The sequence below is a fragment of the Anser anser genome, assembly GCF_964211835.1.
Source record: "Anser anser genome assembly, chromosome: 1".
NCBI classification, from domain to species: domain Eukaryota; kingdom Metazoa; phylum Chordata; class Aves; order Anseriformes; family Anatidae; genus Anser; species Anser anser.
Window position 1 is genome coordinate 134,528,778 of NC_139720.1, and position 27,058 is coordinate 134,555,835.

A 27,058-nucleotide genomic window follows, 5' to 3' on the forward strand; every position below is an offset into this window, starting at 1 on the left:
TAGAAAAAGACACCGGTGATGAAGTTTAAGCTGAACTTTATTAGCAATGTATATCCACTTCTTAAAATACAGTTTTGAGTATCAACTGTGACTTATTGGTCTCCCTCCTCCTCCCCCCCCCCCCCCCAAGTAAAAAAGAGTTTACTCACTTTTTATAATTACTGCATAATTAATGTGTAAGGCTGTAATCTCTGACATTTTATTCTATGAATTTTTTCTTTTCACATAGTGTAGTTTCAGTGGTAAGCAAATTGGAAACACAATATTTGTGCTTGCAATATTTGAGGGAAAAAAAATCTATTTTCAACAATTTATGTAGTTTGTCAAAATATTAACTTAAAGTCAAAGCATACATAAGTATTCCATGGCACTACTTGCTCAAGTGCCTAATTACTACACAAATTACGATAAGCTTTTTCTATGCAACTTAATTCTATTGTTATTTACATGAATTCCAAAGTATTCTAATTCAAACAAGTTTAAAAGACACTTATTTATGCAAATAGCTTATCTTATAATTTTAGGTATTGCACATGGGCAGCAAAGACAAGCCCTACAACAGAAGCGATTATATTTTTCTTCAGAAATTAAAACTTTCAAAAACACATTATTTTCATTCTGTTGGGAGATGCATGTACCCAAAGCACGTTATCTGAGTAGCATAGGTGGCTACAAAACTAAGTGTGGAAGACTTTGCAGGGATTTATAAACATGGGGGTTGTATAGGGAGTTAGAAATAAGATCAAAAAGAGCATGTGAGAAATTTCTCTATGATAAACTCTTTAAATTCATCACAATCTATCACTACCGTGGACAGATACTATATTACAGAATTTGGCATTGCTATTGTAAAGCAAAGAAACTGTCTTAAGCCAAGGAAAAGCAAAATTCCAACTGTGTCTTTTTGTTTGAAATGGAAAAAAAAATTCAGTATGTGTGGTCAGACTTGTTGGCATTAAAAAGAAGTTTGAATATCTTTAACTTTTACAGTATTTTGATGCTAGCTGTGTACAATAAAGCTCATTGTATCTGTAGCTGTATAGACCGTTATTTCATTAGTTTGAAATAAATACATGAACAAATGAAAAGAGTCTTGAACAAGGAAGATTCCAAGCTAATGAAGTGTCTTGTGTGTATATTTCTTCCATATTTCGAAGTAGTATATATCACAGATACTTACATCTTTACAGTTACAACTGTATGGTTTATTTTTCATATCATTTTCCTTTCAATGTGACTAAAGTTCTTACTAGTGACATATCTTCATATTCTTGGTTAAACCCATTATTAACTGCTCTGGATGGCTTGTCATAAGTCCATTCACTTTTCAGGGTAGCGCTGCTATCTCTATTTCTTGACTCATTCTTGCACTTTTTACAGCACTGGTAAATCTGTTTCAATATTCCACAAAACATATTGTTAGGCAATAAAAAAGTGTTTCCATCAGATACTCATCTTTTTAGAGATCATATTCCTCGCTTTACTGGGATAGCAACCCAGTATTTATTGTGAGTTGTTTGTAAAGTTATAATACTTTTCACAGCACAAGTAAACATGGAAATACTAATGTTAAATGCAACTTCATGAACTGACATACTATTCAGTATTATTCGTAATAAATTTCAGTGGTATGTTAGCTAAGACCCTAATACCTAAGTAACTAACATGTTGGTATTTCATAGCCTGTATAGTTTTAACTAAGTGTTATATGGTCAACTGTAGACAATTATGATACAGTAAAACAATTATGGTATGTTTTAGTTTAAAATAAGAGCAAGAACTAATATTAAACATTATTAAATTGATTGATTAGCTTTTTATATGCTGAATTCTAAGACTTTACAGTTAGCAGAATAAGGGTAATTCATAAAAGTAGGTAGAAAGTGTGTCCAACTGTATACCAGTGATTTCATTTAATACTTCTCCAATTCCCAATACTATCTCTTAAGGTGCATACATGCTGCTACTTTATAAAAATAGAGCATAGGTTAGGGGGAGAGAGATTATTATTGTTTAATAATTTATTTATTCTTTATTCTTATGTAATTTAAATCAGTGTTTTTTTGTTTTTTTTTTTTTTTTTTTTTTTTTTTTTTTTTGGAGAGTGGATGAGATGGGTATCTTTTGGGGAAAATAAACAACCAACAGCTGTAATGGTTTCTCCATAAAGTATACACAATTGTCATGCAAGTTTCACTGCAAAAGTGCATTGCGATGCCCTATTGTAGACTTTGAAGCACAGAAAAAATTTGACAGAGGTAAGGGAACAGCTAAGAGAATTTTAGGCTAAGAAAAGGTGAGTCATACCTCTTCCTGAGATAGCAGCTCCTTCCAGAAGCTACCTGAAGGGTTCAGCCAACCATGACATACCAGATTTAACCAGTGGCCTAGAAGGGCTGAAGGGCCTTTGAGTGATTCAGTCCCTCTTTCATTATTGCACGCTCTGATTTTGACATGATACATATTTTCATGATGTTAAACGTTTGTCATTTAGTGAAAAAAAAAAAAAAAAAGACCCATAAGAAGTTCTAAACTCTCTGACTTTGTAAATCTCAGTGTCTTTCTCTTTAGCTGGTGCAGTGGGTTGACCCTGGCCAGCAGCCAAGCAACCACAGAGCTGCTTGCTCACAACCCAGTCCCCAGCAGAAGAGGGGAGAGGACAGGAAGAACAAAAGTGAAAAATCTCCAGGATCAAGATAAAGACAGTTTAATAGGTGAAGGAAAGAGGAAAAAAAAAAAAAAAAAAAAAAGCGAAGCAAAGGAAATCAGGAAATCACTCACCAGCTCCCTTCAGCAGACCAATGCCAAGCCATTCTCTGAGCAATGGTTACCTTGGTAGTGCAAAGTGCTATTGTATCTCAGCGAGTTTTTTTGTTTGTTTGTTTCTTTTTTGTTGTTGTTGTTGTTGTTTACCACTTCTCTCTCTGGCTTGAGTTGACTCTGTCTAACCACACATCCTTTGTCTCCAACTGCCTGAATTGTGTGAACATTTCTGGTTTTGATGTGGCTTTGAGGTAACAGAACTTAACAACTGAGTTTCTAAAGAAAATAAAACCCAAACCTTATTTGACCCAGAAGGGCAACCAGATACCGTAAATATCTTTGTAGGTCTTGTAACTTATGTCACTGGTGTCAAGTCTTTTCATAATGAAATTCTCCACTGTGGAGTAGCATCAGTAGAGAGAGCTGTTGCCATAATGCTAGGTTCACTAATGCTTAAATAGGCCTTTTAGATTTCACAAGCTGAGAAAGCCTGCTAAGTTTGTTGTCTGTTCCTTCCTAGTCCAATTTAAACTGCATTTGTTAACTTCTAAGGGACTGTACAATATAGTTTTTTGAGAGGGGAGATTGTTGGTGAAGCACAAGGAACTTTTTATGTCTCATAAATGATAATCTTTGAACTACATTTGCAAGTAAGGAGCTTGTAAATATAACTAGAGCACATTGTAGCACTGTCCCTGCCTTCAAAGATTGTGTAATGCTCATTTGCATCAAGTTATGACATAGCTCAGATTTCTTCAGCTCAGATTTATTTCCTTATGCAAAGTTTCCTTCACATAAAAGATATTTCCAAATATGATCAAAGTAAAACTATTAGTTGAAAGCTGCCTTTTAGTTTTTTGTTCCGTAAAAAGTGATTGATTAAAATGATTATAAGTAGGGGAACAGAGCCACGATTAGGGAAGACAGAAGGATTTGTAGAATATATAGGAAGCATAAGAAATCACTCTCATCTTACACAGTTTTGTATCAAAAAAAAAAGTATTTTCTCCTTCTCTTGAAAATATTTTCAAGTTTTCAAGTTGTCAGTGTGCTTCACTGCTGGCCAGGAAAATGTCAGGCAGGGACCCATATCAGCTGGGGGGTCAGGGTGGACATAAAACCCTGGTATGACTGGTTGACTGACTGAAACATGAGTAAAACGAAAGATGAGCAGACATCCATGTATGCCCAGTGGAGCTCATTAGGAGCTGGAGCCCAGAAATGTGGAGGAAGCAGGATGTGTTTTAAAATGCTGATTGTGTGGTTTTTTATTATTATTATTTATTTTGTTTTGTTTTCTAATTCTGTTTCCTTTCCAGGTAAAAGTAATAACTCTAGATGAACCACCAGCATAGACAATAGCTTCCCAGTTGTCAGCAAGCTTAGAAAACAGATTTAATTTCTCTGTGCATCTCCACTGCCACAGCTTTCTGTTTCTTTTATGGTCATGCTCTCAAAACATCCAAAGGCAGGGAGTTCTACCTCTAGCTCTTTAGTTAACAGAAAATAGACTGAGTTTTCACTTTGCTGCAGCTGCACAATCTATTTATCATTTCTTTCCATCAAAAGATGCCACCCTTCTTTAGGTCTGTAGTATTTATTTTTGAAGTTATTACTTACACCAAAAGCCATGATAACTGTGGTGACAAAGATGGTGTATCCAAGAAGGAACCACCACCACCCGGTCGTTTCTGATCTTGTACAGTCTTTACATTTGAAATCTGAAATGAAGAGAACAAAAAATAAGTACCTGGAAAAAAAAAAGTTGCTTTTCTGATATAATTTCAATTGAAGGATTAGTGAGGATTAGTCAGCACAGCTGTCTTCATTTTTATCACATTTTCTTTCACTCTTTTTTTTTCAGGCTAAAAGGTTAAGCCTCTCATTTGAGAACTGTTGTCTTCTTTGTTATTCAGACGAAATTTTTGAAACTGTTCTTAGCAATTTATAAAATGAAAAGTAAACAAAATTCTCAGTGGGCTCAAAGTGGGATATACAAAAACATCTTTGTTATACAGCACACACTTATGCAATGATAAAAAAGCCTGCGGTGGTTTTTGTTGGTGTTTTTTTTTTTTTTTTGCTTGCTTGTTAGCTTTTTAAACTAAACCAAACATGATTATGGTGTGTAAGTCAAAAGAATTTCATCGACAACTGTTTTTCTTTAGGAACTTAAAAGCACTGCATTGGACAATTGTTATACATAAAGTGAAATCTAGAAACAGTGAAATTCTTTGCAGTACCTAGCATACGGCTAGTTAGATTTGCCTGGAAAGTCTACATGCACAAAACTTGGCTCCGCTACAATAGTGTACCTTAGTCACTGAGTTCACAGTCCCCATCAGGATTACAGAAATTATTTAGATAATTTGAGGACTGGGGAAGAGTTATAAGGTGATGCAAATGCTTTTATAATTACACAGAAAGAAACTCCCACTCCTACGTATCCCTACTTTCACAAACCTTCTTTCTAAAAATACCCACGGTACTTAATTTACTATTCATTTTTCAGTGACTGGAAGGGGAAGCACGAACTGCATATTTCGAAAAAGACAATTGGCATGCAAGAACTGAGGGAAATGGTGAAAAATGGTACAAAATATTTTCATGGATTTCTGTTTTTTGTATGAAGCTAAGTAAAGATCCATCAAATGTGTGTGCAGAATAATAAGAAAAAATATTTTAAATGTGTAATGTATATATTAATGTGGAATATTAATTAAAATAATAAAATAATATGCAAAATATCAAAAATTTATAGAATATATTAAATGTTGATTCAGTGTTCTGTTGCAGATGCAAAGAAAAGTCCCTGTCCCTGAGAAGTCTGGCTGTATAAACTGTTCATACCTTCTCTCCCCTACTCATGATTGTAGACTGTTTTTCCCCAACCTTCGTCTGGTAGCAGTGAGTGGTGGGAGAGAAGACAGTAAAACTTAAGGAAGACTTAATTCTCCTTGGATATATCAAGTCGGTTTCTGTGTATTAGACAGTTCTTACCTTGTACTGTCAGCTTGGTGCCATTTCCACATTTGCCCTGGGTTTTCTGGGTTAGCGTCACATCACAGAAATAAAAGTTGCTGGCATTTTGGTCAACATTGCTCAGTTTTAAGATGGAGTATCCCCTGAACACATCCTTTGTAATGTGTGTATGTGGTCTGTCGGTGCCTGAGCTTGACCGAAGACTCTGCTGGTTGTTGCAGCTGGGGCCCTTCCTCCAGTACACAACTGGCTCCTCATTCTCGTCATTGGGGTATTCAAAGACACACAGCATCCAGGTTGTGGAGTTAATGAGCACACTGGCATCTTCAGGGTATTGCACAACTGAGAGCTCTGGCCTACTGCTAGCTGTAATTATCAATTAATTAATAATCACCTTTATTAAAAGCAATGTTAATGCTCTGTTAATATTATCCTATTAGTCCAATACATCATTATTTAAATATTGACATGCAATTTGTTTTGTGCAGGAATCCTGGAAAACAAGGAAACACAATATATCTAAATGGAGTAAAAAAAAAAAAAAAAAGTAACAAAAACTTTAGCAAAAATGAAATTCTATTCTTGTTTTAAATATAAGGATTATTTAAGTTTACTCACTTTCTGATATTTTCTTTCCAATGTCAAAATCTTTTTTCTATGTCAATACGAGTCTTCAATTTCTATATTTTATCATATTTTGTATTAAAAATAATATTTTTGATAATTCCTAACATCACATTCCAGGGCCCTTTTTTAAAAATATATTTTTTATTTTTTTATTTTATTTTTAATTCTTCAAGTCTATATGCAGTAAAGATTTATACAGATACTGTGTGCATGTAAATTATCTATAGAGTTAATGCAGAAGGATGGTGAGACCATAGATGGATAATATGGGATAATTTTTTTGCATATATGCAGGCAAGAATGAGATAAAGGACTGGGAATATGTCTGAAATAAATCTGTTGCTGTGCCTTGAACTAAAATAATAATAATAATAAAACTGTTAATTAAAATAAGATTGCAATGAACAAGAGAATACACCACAAGAGACCAATCTTTCATTAAAGGTAAAGAATCCCAGAATGTTAATACTTAGTCAATACCAAACTGGCAAGTAAGTCTTTACTAGTTTGGAAATAAGTGAAGAGGCTTTTCCAAGACGCGTAGTTGTAGAATCATACAATAATTAGGGTACCTCTAAAACCCATCTTGTTCCAGCCCCTCTGCCATGGGCAGGGATGCCACCCACTAGACTAGGTTGCCCAGAGTCCCATCCAACTGGCCTTAAAGAACTCCAGGGATGGGGCATCCAAAGCTTCTCTCAGAAATCTGTTCTGGTGTTCTGCCACCCTTTTTGTGAAAAATTTCTTCCTTACGCTCACTTTAAATGTAACTTCTTTAAATCCACCCTCTTTAAATCTACCTTTACCAGGCCCTGGTTAAAAGCCTTTCTCCACCTTTCTTATAAACCCCCTTTATATCTTGAAACTCTGCAGTAAATTCTTCCCAGAGCCTTCCCTTCTTCAGGCTGAACAACCCCAATGTTCTCAGCCTTTCTTCATAGGAGAGGTGTTCCAGCTCTCTGATAACGCTCATGGCCCTCCTCTGGACCCATAATGATGAACTCTGAGAATTTTTTTTTCTGAATAACAGAAAAATCCCTACTTGACACCCATCTCAGATCAGCTGGCAGTGACATCTCACTATTTCTAGCACCTTATATGACTAAATTTTATCTGCATTTGCGTCTCATCCCAAGTGTTTTGAGATTGTAACTAATAAATCACACGAGATTAATCTGTTTTCAAGTCAGTAATTTAAACTTTATATAACCACACTGAAACTCCAACACTTAACCTTACTCTCCCTTTTTAGTCAATAAACTGAAATAATAATTTAAAGGCAAGATTGATTTAATGCCACAATAAAGGTTTAAACAGATTGAATGATTTATTTATTTACTTACTTTACTATAAGAACATCTATTTCTCATGTAGAGTAATAAATTCATGAAAGAGACATTCAGAATTCTGTGAATCTTTGCCGTCTGAGGAACTGCAACTAGACTTTAACCATTAACAATCCTGTATTTATTGAATTGCTTTGAAATGAAACATTTGTCTTACATAAGTGTTACATATGCATTTTTATACTAAGTATAAAAAATTGGAAAGTCATTACTAAGCACAAACAACACATGCTTTTAAAAATATTAGAACAAATTAATATGATGCTTCAAAATAGTTGGTTACCTCTAATTTTTTATGTAATTCTTTTTAGACTTCTTGTCATCTGAGCACACGTACTAAGAAATGTATGCTCAGAAATGACTGTTCTGTACTTGAAAGAGGTTTGATTTGCTGAAATATAACATGGAACAGATTTTTAAATGGATATAATCCAGAGGAGTGAAGGAAGTTTCTAGACTGTATCCTTCATTTACTTGAAAAATAACTATCATCTTAAAAAAAATAAATCAATACAGCACATTGATAGCAATATTTCAAAACCCATGTAAAACCAGTTTCAGTATACTCAATGAAGGAAAACAACTTAGTGTAAAGAAAAAGATGTGTCATATCTGAAATATCTTTTGCATTTTCATCATACTATACAATTAAAAAAAAAACAGTTCCAAATGCAATTTATATTTCTTACCTTTTAAATTTGTTAGTGTAAGTGAATAGTTTTAAAAGTACTCCAAGACCCACTTATACTAAAATCCTGAAATAAAGTTATTGACCTAAATATTAAAATATCAGTACAGATTTCTAATATGCAAAAGTGAACCTGCTCTTGTTTCTTTTTGTTATTATGTGTCAGTCAGATTTATTTATTTTTTGACACTTTCATCCTTGATTAAAAATTAGCACTGATTTTCTCAAAAGTTAGATTTTTAAGAATTTTGAGGTTAAAAAACAAAACAAAAAAACTACTTACCTGCAAAGTGAACGAAGTAAGACATTGTAATTAATACACCAATCAGCATCATTTTCTTGGAATTGCCAATGAAAAGTTTTAAAAGGTCAACTGAGACTGCTAAAACCACAGCTATCAGCAACTAGCTGAAAAATAAATTAAAGTTCTCCTAAAAACATGTTTTTAACCTTGTTTCTAAGGGGAGGTTCCTGTGGTTTTACTCACTGTAACAATTTGCCTATCTGCCTTCACACATCCCGGACATTGCAGCAGATTGACTTCTAATATTGTAGTTTCAAGTTGAACTCTGCCGTGACTGTTTTTACATTCTGAGTATTTTCTTCAGACAACTAGGAGGAGGATTGGTTTTCTGTGGTGAATTTACTCAAAGCTGACAAAAACAGAAATAAATCATTGGTAGCAACAGTGACAATATAATACAACAAACATGTCAACAGACACCTCTCTCTGATGTTCTTGCTGAAAGACCTGTTTAAGCCTTTAGTACCAGAAGGACGAAGGCGACTTTGCTCTATCTAGCTTTGGTCCAATTAGACAAATAAAACATACCACAAGAGTGTTTCAGAAATAAATAAAAAATAAAAACAAACATAATTTCTTTTTTTTTCGGAAGTGATACTGAATGTCTAGTTATCATCATGCAATCCACCATACATGAACATTAGCTGCCAAGAACCATTATGTGGCAAAGAAAGCAATGTAGTTACCACCCTAACACATACCTATGGAATTCACAGAAGCCCATTAGATCAGCTAACCTCCTTGTAGCTCCTTGTATAAACTATTAAATTTCATCCTGCACAGTTACCCCTGGGTTTTACTAAAGCTTGATTTTATCACACTGAACTGCCCACGGATTTGAATGTCTGCGTTTGACTAGAGATAACTTCTATGGAAATATCTAGTTTTGATTTGAAGACATTGAGATGCATCTACAAACTCAATTGCTTGTTGCTGAAATGACTAATGATTCTCACTGTGAAAGGCCGTGTCTTCACCTTACATTTAATGAGTACTTTATTATCTCCATTTTTTGCCACCCGCTCCCCCCTCCCACCCTTTTAAAGATGTTATATGGGATAACATCCTGATATTTGTTTTCAAATCAAAAAAAAAGCGTTCAAGGCTCCTGATATAAGACATTTTCTCCAGTCCTTGAATAAGATATATATGATTCTATATAGACACCTTAAAACCATTTTTCTATAGAGCTAAAATCAAATTTCTACTCTTCTGCTCCTCTGTCTTGTTTACAGATACGAGGATACTCCTCCGCAGGGTCCTGCTGGGAGGTCACTATCAGTTGTTTGTCTACTTGAAATGTTGAATGCCTTTGCAGAATCACTGCCTTCTAAGACAGTACAATTATATTCCATTTTCAATAAATAGCACTAAGACTAGAACCAAAACCTCTAACTTTCCAGTAGGCATAATATATTTTGTCTCCTCAACAACAACTTTTAGAAATGTTTGCTAAGCTGATCTTAAAACACTAATTGTATACTCTAATCATTTTATTATTTTCACCTATTTCTTAAAGAACTCCATCCCCCTAATCCACATTCATTCAAATGTATGTCTCAGGAAAATAAATAAATAAATAAATAAAAATTGTAGACTATTTAAACTTACATTTGTGGACACATTATTTACTGTTGTTATCAATGGATTAACTAAAATTAAAATAGAGCAAAAATTGTGTTCTAGAGACACCAAATAGCTAACTAATCATACAAAGGAAATAATATCAACAAGAAGATAAAAAATAACTCTTATTCCCTAAAAAAAAAAGCATAGAAAAATAATTTTAAAGAATTTTTAAAGAGAATGTATTATTAAACCTATGCCAACCTTTACCTCATTTTTTATCAGCAGATTAACATATGTATTTAATTACCAATATTAAGTAAAATTGGTAATTAAATAGTAGGTGTAAAAAGAACAGCTAAATTGGATATTATTCTTATAAATCATATCTGATATTAATCGGGTTAAAGAGAGAAATAAAAGAAATGTAAAATTCTTTGAATTTCCTGCTTCTAGGAAGTAACTCCCCATATAACACTATTTTTAGCTATAACATTTTGAACAACAGTGATAAAAGCCCTTAAGATACTGGTTTGAATAAGCAATAAATGATTCAGAAAAAACTGATCAAAGGCAAGCATAAGGAATTTAATGCAGCTGGTCCAGGATTCACACACACATTTGAGCAGTTATCCAGTATCAGAAGGTTGTTGTTTTGTTTCGTTTTGTTTTCCAGAAAATTAATGTATTTAATTTGATAGAGTTACTCTATATTTTAACACAGTGTTTATCTCAGTATCTTGTTCTAATGACTTGGATTCAGCTAAAGTTTAACCTGGTTTTAATCACAGAATCACAGAATGGATGAGGTTGGAAGGGACTCCTGAAGATCCTCTAGTCCAGCTGAGCAGGATCACCTAGAGCACATTGCGCAGGATGGTGTCCAGGTGGGTTTTGAATATCTACAGAGAAGGAGACTCCACAATCATATGTAATTACGATAATGTTGAACTATACTACAAAGTAGAACTTCGGGATGTAAATAAGCATTAGTTTATTGGCTAAGCAACAAAAGGCAAACAAAAAGGCTTGCCTACAGTTGTAACTAACTAATCCATTAAGAAATTATTGTTTTAATTGCCTTAAGTTTAGGTATTAATGCTATACAATGCAAAAAAGTATACAGCTCTTTCAAATGATAGACAAAATTCCTAGTGAAATGAAGTCCTGCGAGAGCTCTGAGTTTCAGCTAACCAAAAGATTTATGCTCATATATAACAATAAGCTTGAATCTATTGCTATTCAGTAATATTTTTTTTGAAAAGAAACTGTGTCTCATAGGAATGATGTGTATGTGACATAAACACATTCATGAAAAATCAGATGATTTTTGTGCTTACTGCTTAGTTGCTGTGAGTGAAACTTGTGACCAAGAAAACATGTCAAAGGTTTTGAAATAATTAAGATCTTAAAAAAGACCAAATCTAGAAATGTTACGTCATGACATACAATAGGAGATATTGAAATGTTGCTGCATAAAAGTGTTTTTACTCTCTAGCATTGGAGAGAGATTAATTTTAAATGTTTTATATTCTTCCTATACATGACATAGGTAAAGTTTGAAACTTAAGTTAATAACTGTATAATGACCTTCTAACATTCTTCTCTAAAAAGAAGCACACAACCTAAGGATATGGTGACTGAGATGTAGGTCTTCTTCAGGACTATCCCACAGTGATGAAAATAAGAATCATCTCTATTAAAATATCAGAACAATACCAACATATAAGCATACTTACTTTTAGACTTCTTTCACTCCTCTGTGGTTTCTTATTACCAGCTTCAGCTATAATTTCAAGGAATTTGGAAACTTGAGTTTATCTAAAATTATATTTTTAATTATCCACTGAAATGAGGATTAGTTTTAGGACTATAATAGAGACAATACATATTTATAAGGCCTAGATCCCAGCTGATTATTGTCTGTCTACAGGACTGGAAGAAAAAGATGGATAGATTTACCTAGCAGGCTGTAGCTTCTCTGTTAGCAGAGTTGTTTTCACTATGCTAAGCGGAAAAATTGAGAGTGTAACTGTGCAGATGTCTCACTGCTCTGTGGTTGCAGCCTGGAGGAATGGCACAGTTAAGCAATTTCTAAATTAAGTCCAAATACACAATCTGTTTTGAAAATTTATAATGGTATCACCAAGAGATGAGAAAATAAATTCTGTGCAAATTTCTACTGAAGCCATGAAAATAGATAATAAGACATGAGGGAAGATACAAACAATCTGAGAGTGATATCTCTTCACCGGTCCTTATTTGGAGGTATTTAGCCCTGAAAAGCAATCAAGCATTTTATGAGTGTCTATAAAAATGCAGGTGAATATGGCAGCGTGAAATAAAAGAGTGCCTTGTAGTTCATGACTACCCAAAAATAGCTACTTTACAATGTAAAACTGCTTGAAGCAGACATCTCCTTAGCATATATTAAACAAGTAAGATGACTTGCATCCAGTTTATTGTTTAGGTTTATTCAGCATAAACCTAGAGTCCAAGAAAGCAGGTAAACATTGTAGAAAGCTTCCTAATGGTAAGAGTAGCAGAGCTCTGGAATAGATTCTCTGGGGAGGCTGGAGACCTTTGAGAAAGATGAGTGTCAAGAACGACATGGGAGCAGTGGATCCTATCCGGGACTGTTGCCTATGGTCTTGAGGTTTCTCTGTGTTTTCTAATCAGATGTACAAGATGGAGGAGGGCTGTCACTAGCACAGACTGAGAGAACATCAAAAGCTGCTTTATATCCAGTGACTGTTGCTGAAAACTTAAGAGAAAATCTTCAGGTTGCCCAGGTAATGCAGACTCTGTAAACTCCTGCTGGGTGTCTCCGTAGTAAGGCATTGCTTAGCCTAGTAGGAAGTTAAAGGCATTGCAGAATCTTTTCTACTGGTAGGCAGAACGAAACAGGAGCAAAAATGAAATTCACAATGAAAAGCAAATACTTCAATTGTACCCTCATTCACAATTAAAGAAACTAGATGGATATGACAGGTGAAATGTGGAAAGAGTACATGATCTCTTGACCAAAACTACTACCTTAGTTTAATTATTTAACTATTCCTAATTCTTACAGCCAAGAGAGGAAATTTCAGCACTAGCAGAATATTTACCATGTGTATAAATCTCTTTAGTAACCAATATGAATTAAAAGTGCTGTTAATCATTTGAAATCTGGAGACCAAATTTTTTCACTGTTCCTTTCCATAAATTGATAAGGATGTAACTGCCAACAGTGTATATCAGTAGCGGATCTGCAGCTTGCAAGTTGAATTTAGAGCAAGTTGTTTATGAAGTCAGCTGATTTCAGGCCCCAGTATTGTGTGTTACTAATAAATAAAAAAATTAATTGCAGTTTAAAAAAATTAATTGCAGTTTAAATACAATGATTGGGGGAAAATAGCTTTATTGGACTTAAAAATGTGTGATTAAGAAAACACTTTAATAAACAGTAATGGGTGGCATCTTTTCTTCTAGCTTGATCAGGAATTTGAGATTTTCCACGCAGAGAAATATGGAACCTGCTAACATTTTCTTGATCTCCTGGGTATGTCCACATGCAGAGCTGCTTTTAATTGTGCAGTGAAGTGTGCTTGTGCATTCTGGAAGACTTTTCCATATTCTCTCAGTAGGAGTGGAATGATCTTGAGTCTCTTTTTGCTGACAGCTGACACCACCATCAAGGGAAATGCAGTCTGGTTATCCAGTGGATTCTATGGGATCTTTCTGTTGACCAGCAGCAGGGATTCTACAGTATATTAAAATGACTTACCCTTCCTGGGAGTTCTTTTCTTGGACCTAGTTCAGAGAAATACAAATAGTAGTTAAATGCTTAACAAACAACCCAAGCAGGATAGTGACACTAAATTCTAGCAGACTGCATCATTACCTGCATCAAAATGGATAGGCTAGAGCGATGGGCTGAGGTCAACTGTATGAAGTTCAACAAGGCTAAGTGCCGGGTCCTGCACCTGGGGCGCAACAACCCCAAGCAGAGCTACAGGCTGGGAGATGAGTGGCTGGAAAGCTGCCTGGCGGAGAAGGACCTGGGAGTACTGGTTGATGGTCGGCTGAATATGAGCCAGCAGTGTGCCCAGGTGGCCAAGAAGGCCAACAGCATCCTGGCCTGTATAAGAAGCAGTGTGGCCAGCAGGTGTAGGGAAGTGATTGTGCCCCTGTACTCAGCTCTGGTGAGGCCGCACCTCGAGTACTGTGTTCAGTTTCGGGCCCCTCGCTACAGGAAGGACATGGAGGTGCTTGAGCGAGTCCAGAGAAGGGCGACCAAGCTGGTGAGGGGTCTGGAGAACAAGTCTTATGAGGAGCGGCTGAGGGAGCTGGGATTGTTCAGCCTGGAGAAGAGGAGGCTCAGGGGCGACCTCATCGCTCTCTACAGTTACCTTAAAGGAGGCTGTAGAGAGGTGGGGGTTGGTCTGTTCTCCCACGTGCCTGGTGACAGGACGAGGGGGAATGGGCGAAAGTTGCGACAGGGGAGGTTTAGGTTGGATGTTAGGAAGAACTTCTTTACCGAAAGGGTTATTAAGCATTGGAACGGGCTGCCCAGGGAGGTGGTGGAGTCACCATCCCTGGAGGTCTTTAAAAGACGTTTAGATGTAGAGCTTAGCGATATGGTTTAGTGGAGTACTTAGTGTTAGGTCGAAGGTTGGACTCGATGATCTTGAGGTCTCTTCCAACCTAGAAATCTGTGATACTGTGATACTGTGATACTGTAAAGTATTTCTAATGTGAAAATAGTATTTGATTCAAGTTTCGAAGACAAAAATGATATTCTGTTCTGGCACTGCAGTGATAAATTAAATTACTTTGGGCTCAGGACTATTAACTATAGTCTTTTAAGAATCTCCTCTGTCATTCCTGTTAGAAATAACTTCCTAAGAACATGGATTAGTGCTTTATATTGCAGCATCAATACCTATTTTGTGAATCTTTACTATGCTAAGTAGTTGGACATTTCTCAAATACAGTCCCTGCAGCATTCAGAAGTGTTTTTTGGGAATGTAACAACTATAATTTAACTGTAATGCTAACAATTTTAAACTCCACAGTCTTATTCTTGCTAACTTAATGGTCTCCTCCCATCCTACAAAACAAAACAAAACAAACAACAACAAAACCTGAGAAACTGCCAATTTAAACAGACAGTTGACTTGATGACAGTGACAGGTCTGTTAGAGCACAGCCTTTTAGGAAAAGTCAGACTTAGCTTGGTTTCCCCTACCTACATACACAGCTTTGTTCCAGTAGAGGTTACCCATGATCTTTAGATGCCATCACGACCTTAGAAAGATTTTCCTTCTTACTTTACATAAGTAACTAACAAGAGGTAGTGATTATGTTAGAAATCTATATAATGGAAATAGAAAGCAAAACGATTACTCCTCCAACTTTACAAAGGTAAAAGGTAATAAATAAATAAACAAATAAATTTTAAGAGGGCTAATAAAGGTTATATACCTATTCTGATCCTTAGTTACTTGCTTATGATGAAATTTCCCTGCATGTCTTCCACAGATAATTATCCACTATTTTTTACAATAATAAACATGATTAAAGCAAGTAGAATAAAATTAGATGTTTTAATATGTATATATAATTGTAGATCTAGTTGTACGTAAGACATAAATTAAAGCAGATTAAGCAATACTTCTTATCATACTCTAAATATTTTATAGGTGATCACGTTGGATGAGTTTTAATAAAAACATAATGTGCTATGCCTAAAAAATGTAAATTGTAATTGCACAACTTTAATATTAGGATTTTCAGATTTCAGTATAATGAGAAAACTCATGATGTAAGAGAACAGAGTAAGATAACTATGTACAATTTAATAATTCTTTTGACATTCAGCCATTCAAACAGGAAATTACCATCCTATACAAAGTACAAAATGAATTCAAAACGGGAAAAAGAGAAGGAGAGAAGCATAAGTGAAGAAGTTGTCTACTTTTATTTTTCCCCATCTCCTCAGTCATCCCCCACATGATTACCTTACTTGGCATTGAATTGGTCAACCACCTTCCATTACTCAATGTTGTTAAAGAGAATTTGAAAAATTCCCAAGTTTCTTTTTCAAAAGCAGGATTTGCAAACATCAGAAGAATCTGTGCCTTAGCTTCTGAAGCACAAGGAGAGATGCTGATGCTATCAACAATTTTATACTAATGGAAAATGTATGTGTGCTCATCATGGACAGAACAGAGAGATCCTGCAAAAGAGAGAAATACAATCAAAGCATCACATTTTCCTTTTAGGATCCTCCCTGTAAGACTTCAGTGTGGTTGGCCTTAAACACTCAAAAGTTGTATAAAGTTAGACTCTGAAACAGTTTGCCTGTTTACCAAGATCACATAATAGAGAATTGGGCCTTCAAATTTCTGGTGCTCAGAAGCACTGGACAATGGAGAAAAGTGGGATGGTTTCCATTTTGTTTAGTTTCATTGTTGAAAGCACAGGAGTAGACACCTGCAGACATTTTAAAGATGTTCTTACTTCAAACAACAAATACTGTTCAGAATGGTTAACAATGCTGTGAGATTTTTGGAGACAGAAAATGATTGTTTGGTTTGCTTTAAATATTTTGTTTTGACTTTAATATATATATATATGTATTTCTTGGTTCATACGGTTCCAGATTTATTTTAACCTAACCAGGACAGGGAGTTGTCTATGGCCAGATCTTGAGTTACAGTAAAGCCGTTTCAGACTGAAAGCTGGAATCCCAGTCCTTTTCATCTGAAGACACTCTAGAAACTGGCTGTTATGACAAATGAGTTGCAGCAGCTTCCCTTTCTCTGGCTGTGTTAGTGAATGAAAGTTGCCATGGGTGCTGCTGCTGAACTCAGTCACCTTGGCTGATTCTGCTCTGAAATTGCACGGGACCCTTCATGGGACTCACTTACATAGGAAAAGATTTAGTTTGGAAAGATGATGTGAAAAGGAGGGAAGGGAAGGGAAGGGAAGGGAAGGGAAGGGAAGGGAAGGGAAGGGAAGGGAAGGGAAGGGAAGGGAAGGGAAGGGAAGGGAAGGGAAGGGAAGGGAAGGGAAGGGAAGGGAAGGGAAGGGAAGGGAAGGGAAGGGAAGGGAAGGGAAGGGAAGGGAAGGGAAGGGAAGGGAAGGGAAGGGAAGGGAAGGGAAGGGAAGGGAAGGGAAGGGGACTGATTGTTAGAATTCCATGTTTACATGTAAATGAAACAATGTAATTTTTGACAATACAGATTACTGGTTTACAGAAAAATCACAAGAGGAAAATGTTATTAGCTTCATAATTTTTCATTATTGACTGCAAAATTATTGTAAGGAGTTGGAGCTTTTTCTTATATGGTAAACAATCCTCATCACATAATTTCATTTGTGCAGCTGTCAAAAACATCAAAGAGCTTTATAGGAAGCATCCTGTCTGGGAGCTGTAGTTACACCACACTAATCTAAAGATACATAAATATGATAGTGTTTTTACATTTATCTTTAGGATATCCTCTTCCTCTTTTTCATCCGCCCTTTAGCATTTTCTTCTTCTACCTCTACACTTTGAGATTTCTATTTCCATGCATGAAATATAGTTTCTGTAGAGATAAAAGTTCATGGCTTGATACCAACGTAGAATCTCTATGTTGCAATAATGTAAGTAAGTAGGATTTGAAAGGAGCTAATGCCATGCTTTCAAAGTTCAAGCAACTGTTTTGCTCAACCCAATTACACCAACACTGACATAAGTGCCAGAGCAACTAGCTATACTTCAGGGAAAAATCATATTTCAGGCTTATATCCTCCACCTCAGGTTGTTTATGAAATTAGCAGCACAATAAATAAATACATATATGAATAAATAAAAAGAAGGATTTCTATTTGCTGCTAGGTAATGTTAACATTAAAGTTAATAATTTCTTTAAAGGGAAAATTAATACATTCAGTCAAACAAATTGCTCCAGTTAAAGTGGATATGTCTCAAGAAGTTGAAACAGATGTATAGTGTAGAAAGACTACATCTTTTTTTAAACTCTTCCTGCCAACAGGTGAAGAATACTTACATTAAACTTGATAAGTGTGTTGCTTAGTTTTGATATGGGAAAGCATAAAGATGTGTTGATTTAGCAGTAAACAGAGCTACTCTTGAAATGGTTTCATCTTTTCTGTTGGATGTTTGAAAGGGTAATCTTGATAACTAATTATTTTACGTACAGATTGTCTTATACTTAGCTTAGTCTATGGCCAGCAGGACTGTGAGGTGTAGGAGAATTGACTCTGATGCTTTCACTATAGTGATAGCACTCAGGAGACTGAGAAACTCTTACAAATGTTGTCACCTTCTTAACCAATGAAAAGGTAATAGCCAGGCTGGTGAAGTTCAGTCCAGATAAATTCCTGTAATTGGTGGGGTAGAAGCAGCAAAACATAAGGCAAGGTTAGGATTTCTCTGGGGTGTACAGTTGCCACATTTTTGGTCAAACAATGAGATTTCCAGCCCACTGTAATGTCACTTTATATTGCAGCCATATCATCATTGTGCAGACAGGATTTTCAAAAACAAGATTTACAAGGGGGTTGCTTTGTTGTTGCTTTGCTAAGAAATATTCTCATTGGTTTACTGGAACTCCTGTGTTTGCAGTTTGAGACTGCAGAACAGCCGAAATGTAGTTTCACCTCAAGCCAGTTTATAAACCAGAACATGCATAAAAATATGTGGCTTTGTTATTGAATTGATTTCTCAGTGAGAATAGAAAACATGATATTTTGTTCTTTGCACTAGCTGCATTTAAATTTCAGTGTGGATTTTAAAGGTTTGATATTGATCTATAAAGACCAAAATAGTTTTCTTTCTGCCGTCTATGGTACAGCAGCAGACAGTGAAATACACAGTAGTAAAAATTTCCTCAATTTAACACAGAAAATAGTATTTCCAGGCCAGAGGGGCAACTTCAGTGTGGTTCTCCATTTTCAACACAGAAGAGAGCAAAGGGAATGAGGATGGAGAGAAAGAGAGGTAAAGATGTAGAGAAAGGCAAAGAAGAGTGTTTTGACTCTATAATAGCATTATTCACACTGCACTCTGTGGAGTTTTCTGAAATGTAGAATTTCACATCGATAAGCTGAGGAAGAACTGCAGCTTTCCATTTCTTATGCAAGTGCCATATAACGTCAGAAAAAAATGTGTTCATTACAGCATTGTTGAGATGGGCTGAGAGCTGACCACATGTATTAAGAATACTCTGAGCATGTGTGAAGGATTGGTCTAAAGCTATAGAAGAAATCTCAGAGTAGCATACATGATTAGGAAATTGTGCAGCTATCACTTTTGGGTGTGTCCAGGGTCAGAACACTGAACTATTATGTTTGTTCTGGTAGAAATATTTTCACAGTATCACAGTATCACAGATTTCTAGGTTGGAAGAGACCTCAAGATCATCGAGTCTTCCTGCCCTCGAGAATTTAGGAATTTCTTACTTCATAGAAACAGACACGTTAGGAGCCCAGTTTTATGCAGCACCTGTAGTAGCAAAATGCTTTTTTGTTGTTGTTGTTGAAGTTCTACTTCTATTTGCTGAACCATAAGTATTGGATAAATGGCAGCAATTGACCATCATGATGTATCAGTAACATCACTGTCAGATGACATCCCTAAAGGGTAGCAGGTGGAATCTAAACCAGCTGTCAGATCCAAACAAATACATGTCATAACAGCATCTTTCTCCATTATTGTACACATGCTGACATTCAACAAAGCTCATTTAAGTTGTGTTTTTGTTTGCTTGTTTGTTTTTTAGTTGTTAGTTCAGCATGGAAGGGTCTTTTAATAAAAATATAGATAATAAATTGCATGTAAGTGTCCCTACTATCTTACAGGGTGGATTATGCATTCTAAAGGGGAAGGAGAAGAGGGAGAGGTGAGGCAAGTAAAAAATGTATTATGCATGATGGGGAACTGACATATCATTTTGAAATTACCAGGGCCATGAAGGAAGAAGTAGCAAGTTCAATTTCACCTCTGTGTCATATGTTGGTGCAGTGTGTTAAGGGGAAGCTTAATGTTTTAAAGTATCTTTTCAAGTTTTCCATTTCCCTCTGCTGTGATGAAAATGAAAAAGTGTTAAACTTTTCAAATATTATTAAGTATGCAGTCATATTTTTCATTAGAGATATGTGAAATTTCATTTTCAGAGCTAGAAAGGCAAGGTTAAATGTTAAAGATTTGATATGTCTTAAGGCAAGCTTCTCCTCAGTGTAAGAGGTTGCTGACAGACTGCCCAAAGGATGTACTTTTCTGAGGATGATTTGATAGACAGAATCAGCAGGTGGTAAAAAATTTCAAAAATTCTGCTGTTTGAAGAAATCTCCACTAGCCATAATTTCAGTTCAGCTCTTTACCCTTTGCCCATAACCTTTCTTGGTGTAATGTTATTGCCATTGATTATGAACAATTATGTTTTGGGTATTTTTACTACTTTTTATTGCAATATTTCTTTCATTTTTGATCATCATTGTAACAGCCCTAACATTTTCTAATATGGACTGTTACAATCTTATTCAATTGGCAGCCTGCCCCCAGCTATGTTATTTTATTACTACTAGTAGTTGAGAAATGAGAGGAATGTAGTTCCCAGTGACAACAAATGTAAACAGAAAGAAAACATTTGTGTCTCTGAAACCCTCAAAAGAAACACACTGCTAACCAAGGAAACCACATGGCCTTCAGGGGGCCCTAAATGAGAAGGTTTTCCTTTCGAGTTTTAGCTAGACTATCTGTTTTTACAGTTGGCAGGCAGGTTCTTTTAAAATGTTGCAGAGGGTTTATCTTTCCCTAAGATGAAATATTGGTTTTGTGGCTACTTCATCATAATGACAATACCACAAAAGCTTGCATTGTCTTCTATGGCAGAGTACTATTACAAAGGAAATGGTGTTATATTTTTTAATATCACTGCCTTATAAAGGGCTTTTTAACAGGGCCCTTTAACGGCGAAGACATTTTGTTTATAATCTGTAAAATTTTGTGGCAAAAAAAAAAAAAGTTGAAAATTAATAGGCCTGTTTGTCCTTTGCAGCAAGAACTGCCTCAGGAACATGTGCCCTCTAAACTCTCCACATCTTTGCACCTATACTGCATCATCAGCAATGGTTGGTGTGAGAATGACGTTTGCTCAGCAAATTGCTTGTGGCTGGGATTCTGACTGTGAAGAAGCAATGGTGAGACATTACTACTTTGGTTTAATGTAGAGCTGAAGCCACGTGTGTGCTTTTGTGTGACTTCATAGAGATGTCACCCTGGAATCAACAGCTTTCTCACTCGCTGCTGTTCCTTTCCCTGTTTTCAGGACTCATGCTGCTGTTTCTTATTTGTTTGAGAAGCATTAGCAAAAGCTAATGTACCACTCTCACAAGAGACCAAAAAACTCTGGAAGAGTTATTGTTGCCTGCTGCTGGCTTTGGCAAATCCCTTACTGCAATATTTGTTTTTGATGGAGGATGTTGCTCTTCTGTCATCTCTCACAGAGTAACTACCAGGATGTTTTCCCTTTAGCACTTTCCGTGTAGCTGACCCCTACAGCCAGCCATGGTCCTGGACCTGACCTCACCTCAGGGCAGAGATCAGAGCAGTTAATGTCAGGAAAGGAAATACTCCTTGGGAGCTGCTCACTAGGAAGCTTGGGACACTTGCACTCTGCATGCATGTCACTTAAATTGACAGAACATGCAAGCAGCCAGAAATGCACTGAAAAAGCACCAAGGAGTAAGGGTTACGAGCACTTGGGGTTGGTAAGTAAAGCTTGCTTGCTCCAATACTACCAAAATTTTTAAATAGAAAGGGGAAAGCAATTGTCTGTGAATTGCCTTAAAAGTGGTATCACCTCTGATATTGAGATCCAGGCCTAATATTCTGTTTCAGTTTCCTTCCCTGTGCTCCGAGATTAGATATTGAATGTATTTGGGGAATACCTTGCTATGTCCGTAGATACCTTTGGATAAAAGCTTGTCATTTAAATGTATTCTCTACTATAGCTTAAAGAAAGATTTATGGAAGAACCTCCCATAGCTGCCAATGTGGTGTTTTGTAGTAAAGGCATGTTGCAACTACGCTATCGTGTTGAGTAATGATACTATCTAATACTATCTAAATACTATCTAATACTATCTAATACTATCTAAATTGAGTAATGATACTCTCTAATGATACTAAATAATTCAGCAAGACCCTTTTCCTGCTACTGCTCCATTCACCTGACCCTGTTTTTCTTCATCTGTGTTTCTGCTTTATTCTATGTTTACATTTGCCATTTATGCATTAAATACATTACAGAACAAACCTAATCTATCATTTAATAGACCTACACTTTATAAAGAACAGATATTTTCTGCCTTTCTAGATTCTCTCAGGCATAGAAATCTGTGCCTTGTTTTGAGTTAGCTTTTGTTCACATAACAGAACACTTTGGCTAAGCTTTCTGAAGCCTATAGATCTCACTAAAATAATGTACATTTCTTGATCTAATTAGGCCTTCAGCACACAAGATAGTCGCTACAGAATTAATGGGAAAGAAGTTTGCTTATTGAGCAGTGAGAATAAAAATAAATATTATTCCTTTCTCTAGTTTACAGATAGACAGTGATATCTAATTTTTTTTTTTATTTGTTCATTTGCTTGGTTTTTATTCTTAGAATGCTGACCTTTGGAGCCAGAATATTCCTTTAATGCATTTACTTTCCATTTAATTTCATAGTTATATTGAAGAATATAATATAATATTATATATATGTCAGTAATATAACTGACATTAAAGATTATGTACCAACAGGAACCTTAAGACCAAAGTTTAAAGCCTATTCATAACACAGTTTGATATTGTAATATACCTTGGCATTTTAGCCAGAATAACAGCTCACAGCACTAACAAGTGAGTTTCCAAACAAAATTAATTAACATTATTCTCAAGAATCATGAGGCACATACATTTGTATCTTTTTTCTGACTACGTTTTCCTAAGATGTTGAAATTTATTTTTCTATTGTAAGGAAGATCTGTTCTTGAATCTAGAAACTTTTAAGGAACTTCCTGTTACGGCGGCTGGCATTAAAAAATAAAACAATCAAACAACAATGAAAGCACAAACACACACACACAAAACACCCAGACATTTAGAGAAGTTTCAGAAATAAGGTATTTGAAAACCTATTGCACCTCTTTCAGATGTAGAACCCAGATTTTCCTTTTGACCCATTTTATTCATCATATTTATTCAGATATAGACTTGGATTTCGATTTACATATTTATATTCATATTTATGTTTCAAGTGTTCCATGCAATTGCAAGAGAAATATTTATCAAGATTCAAGCCTACCTTTATTCTAGTTTTATTTAGCTTCTATTGGATGTAGCACTTCCTTAGTTTCTCAGACAAAGTTCAATTATCCTACAGAGGGAAGGACTAGTACTGTAGGGAGTCTTGTAGCAATTGTGCTGGCTATCATGAATGTAAAGCACAAAAAAGTAGATGTAGGATTTAAAAGAGGTGGACAATGACTTCTAACTGGATATCTAGAATAACCTTGCTGAACTTTTCCATATGTATATTAGAGATACAATCAATTATAATTTCTCCGTGATATTTTCTCAGTTTATCTAGTTTCTTAGTTTTCTGCATACATTTTCACTTTGAGTACACTTACTAGTCTTGTTATATATGTGCTGCTTCTGAAATGCAGCCTTAGGAACAGCTACCATTCAGGACTTCCTCGTATTTACTTACTTGCTTTCTTACTTACTTACTTACTAGCTTACTTATGTTAATTGAATAAATCATAGCTTTTGAACTATGAGCTATGTATTGTGCTACTACCAAAAGTACTATTAGATCAAATCCCTCAGTAGGGATGTGGCTAAGTGTTGATACGAGAGCAAGAGGTCTATCTTATCTTTCCTGCAATTTTCAGTCTAGATAATACGGGGAATGGATCTATATATCTTACTATAGCATAGACAAAAATATCTTTGCTATTAAGTAATACAGTTTTTGGCCCAAAGTTTTCTGTGTCTGTTTTCACTTTCTGTTTTACTCAACATAAAGTGATATATTTATTTATATAAAATATTGTGTATATAAGATGAATGCATGAGACTCTGAAAGCAAGGATGTCTATATATTTTTGTTAAATAAAAAATAAAATAATCGTTTACTGTCTGTACTGTCATTACCATTTCCATAGCTTTGGCAAATATCTGCACACATGGTAATTGTTTTATTGGTGGAAGTTTTTTGTTTTATGTTTTTTTGTTTGTTTGTTTGGTTGGTTGGTTGGTTGGTTGGTTTTGACTTACTGAAACTGTATTTTCAGTTAATACTTAACTAAAGTAGTGAACAAAACTATTACAGGAACATCGATTTTGTTCACCAGTTACATGCCTTTCACATTTTTTTTCCCACAGCTTCATTCTGTTTACCAAGTACTGATATGCATTTTATGCATCTAAAAGGCCAAATATCGGTTTGTGTGGGAAATTTCCATTAGACCATAATAATCTCCAATTAATTGCACAGCAAATATTTATTTCTCACACATCAAATTAATGAAACAGTTTCAGTGAGAGAAAAATCACATCAGCTTGGCAAACAACACTTATCAAGCTATGTAAGACTTACAAGACATTCTTGGCAGAAATCCTTTATCTAGAAGAATTGTGTACCTTTGAGAATTCTGTTATCACTTAATTACAAGATTATAGTGTTAGTTTTTTTGTTTGTTTGTTTTCTTTTTACCTAGAATAGAATTGAATAAATAATAAAATAAAATAAATACAATATTAAATAAAACCTTTTTTTCTGAATTTCATAATGAGTCATGACATGGCTACAACAGTATAATTGAACAGTGATTATTTTCAAGCAGCTACAAACACCATTTTATCTTAATATTAAATAAGAGTGATATTATACTCATATTCAATATTCCTAGAGCACTTATTGCTCACCATATATAAATCTGAAAGTCAATTTTCAAAAACCTCACTTTGGTCACTCTCCTATAATGACTATGTTTTTCATAACAGCACTGAGGATGTTTTTCATGTGACTGCAGCAATGACTATTTCATATCTCACATATATTTTTGTATTCCCTTCTCACAAGTCTGTGCTAATATTCCCTGTTCTGTTTGGTGAGTGAAAGCAATGACACTATATGCAACTGCTTCCAACAACAAAGTTCAATGGTGCATACATAGCATGACAAAGTTTACTGAGCAGAGGGAGTAGAAATCCAAACTTCATTTCTGACTATTTTGGTTCATGTCTTTTCTATAAAATTTATTTAATTTTTCTTAACATAAATTTCTGAGACCCTCATAAATATTTATTTTGCTTGCACAAAGTTTTCTTTTTATGTCATTTGCTTCTTCTGAAGCTGATCCAAAAGTAGATACAGAGGATTTATATCCTATAAAAGGGCTCTTTACATAGAAATTCAACTTTAATAACTAGGAATAATATTCATTTAACTGAATTTGTTGCCAACTACCTGGAGGAATTAACCCTACTTTTTTTTTGAAACTTGGATGAAAAGAATGATGTGTTGTTGGTTTGTTTTTTTTTTTTCCTTGATAGTGTTTAAATCACAATTTAAGATATGCCACTATCCAAGGACTGTTCACTTTTTATTTATTAAATGAAGCGCACATAGAACTGTGTTCATGAATGTGGAAAATTTATCTTAAATTCTTCCTGGTTGTACAGGAAAATGTTATAGCTTGGACTAGAAGAAATGGTCACAATAAGTAAAGAGAGAAGCCCTAAAAAGATCAAAGTTCGTAAGAACCATGTGTGTTATCTATACTTCCTGAAATGCTGATGAAAAATGTCTTCAGAAATTAGGTCAGTCACAACTTTAAAGTCTTGTAATTTGGATTACTTAAGGATTTGGATTACTTAAAACTTCAAGTCTCTATTCCATGTGTGAGACAGACTAGAAAAGAGGACTAGCTACAATATGTTTTTTGATCAAATTTAAATTAAAATATTTGATTTCTTATTGTTGCATCAAGTCTTTGTTGTTTTGCCCTCAGGATCAAATGTTCCTTATTTAAACTGAAAACATTTTTACACTGTAAAAAATCCATGCACAGAATAGATTAAATAAATGCTGTAGAAATAATTCTTACAAATAAAAGCATCCTATATTTTTAAGTATATACATATAGATATTGCATATATCTTGCAGATGAAATACTGTCATATTCTAGAGATATATGGTGAAGCAGTGCATCTTAAAGCTGTTGTTTCAAATGGGTATTCATCTTGAATATCTTGTTAGTCATCAAATATCCTAAATAACCTTATGTTTTGGAAATGATGAATATTGCTGGGAGGTGGGGGGAGGGGGCAGAACAAAAGACAAAAGTACTTCAGCAATGTTAATCCAAATATCATTTCCTACACATCTTTCAAAAAATCAGAAATATTACAAATACGTTATTTTCAAACTATTACTTTTAAATTGTGGATAAGTATATACAATCCAGAAGACAATACCCTGTCACATATGCAACAAATCTGCACCTAAAATAGCTTTTATTTTTGTAGCATATGTATTGCTGCAGAATGGGATAGGAATGAAATTGCATAGTATGGCATGAAATTTTCATTTGCTTTCTTTGGGAGATGTCTTGTTGCGTTGTTCTTACTAGGGATTAAAGTAATTATCCCAAATTCCTATTCCATAAAATCTTGATATTACACCATCAAATATTCCATAGGTGTGGAACAGAGCTGTAGCATTAGA

At 35.0% G+C, this 27,058-nt stretch overlaps 1 protein-coding gene and 1 long non-coding RNA gene across 7 annotated transcripts; one reads left to right on the forward strand and one right to left on the reverse strand.

The window, feature by feature from the left end:
• LOC310892223 (uncharacterized protein) lies at positions 1-12,284 on the reverse strand. Of its 5 annotated transcripts, XM_083819679.1 has the most exons (8): positions 12,239-12,284; positions 12,016-12,062; positions 11,052-11,178; positions 8,894-9,059; positions 8,690-8,814; positions 5,764-6,111; positions 4,384-4,484; positions 1-1,391 (listed from the first exon to the last, which is right to left on the reverse strand). In XM_083819679.1, exons 5-8 carry the CDS (start codon positions 8,739-8,741, stop codon positions 1,218-1,220), a joined length of 675 nt encoding a protein of 224 aa, XP_083675805.1. In that variant the 5' UTR covers positions 8,742-8,814; positions 8,894-9,059; positions 11,052-11,178; positions 12,016-12,062; positions 12,239-12,284; the 3' UTR covers positions 1-1,217. The 5 variants fall into 5 exon arrangements, with proteins under 5 accessions (XP_083675805.1, XP_083675806.1, XP_083675807.1 ...); XM_083819680.1 differs by lacking the exons at positions 11,052-11,178; positions 12,016-12,062; positions 12,239-12,284 and adding an exon at positions 10,547-10,664; XM_083819681.1 differs by lacking the exons at positions 11,052-11,178; positions 12,016-12,062; positions 12,239-12,284 and adding an exon at positions 10,322-10,463 and having other exon boundaries at positions 8,690-8,810.
• On the forward strand, positions 10,789-24,902 carry LOC310892224. Of its 2 annotated transcripts, XR_014577951.1 has the most exons (7): positions 10,789-10,922; positions 11,068-11,163; positions 12,956-13,068; positions 13,751-13,820; positions 20,135-20,175; positions 21,334-21,475; positions 21,604-24,902. It is a non-coding gene; the product is annotated as an uncharacterized lncRNA (long non-coding RNA). The 2 variants fall into 2 exon arrangements; XR_014577952.1 differs by lacking the exon at positions 10,789-10,922 and having other exon boundaries at positions 11,045-11,163.
• The last annotated feature ends 2,156 nt before the right edge of the window (positions 24,903-27,058 follow it).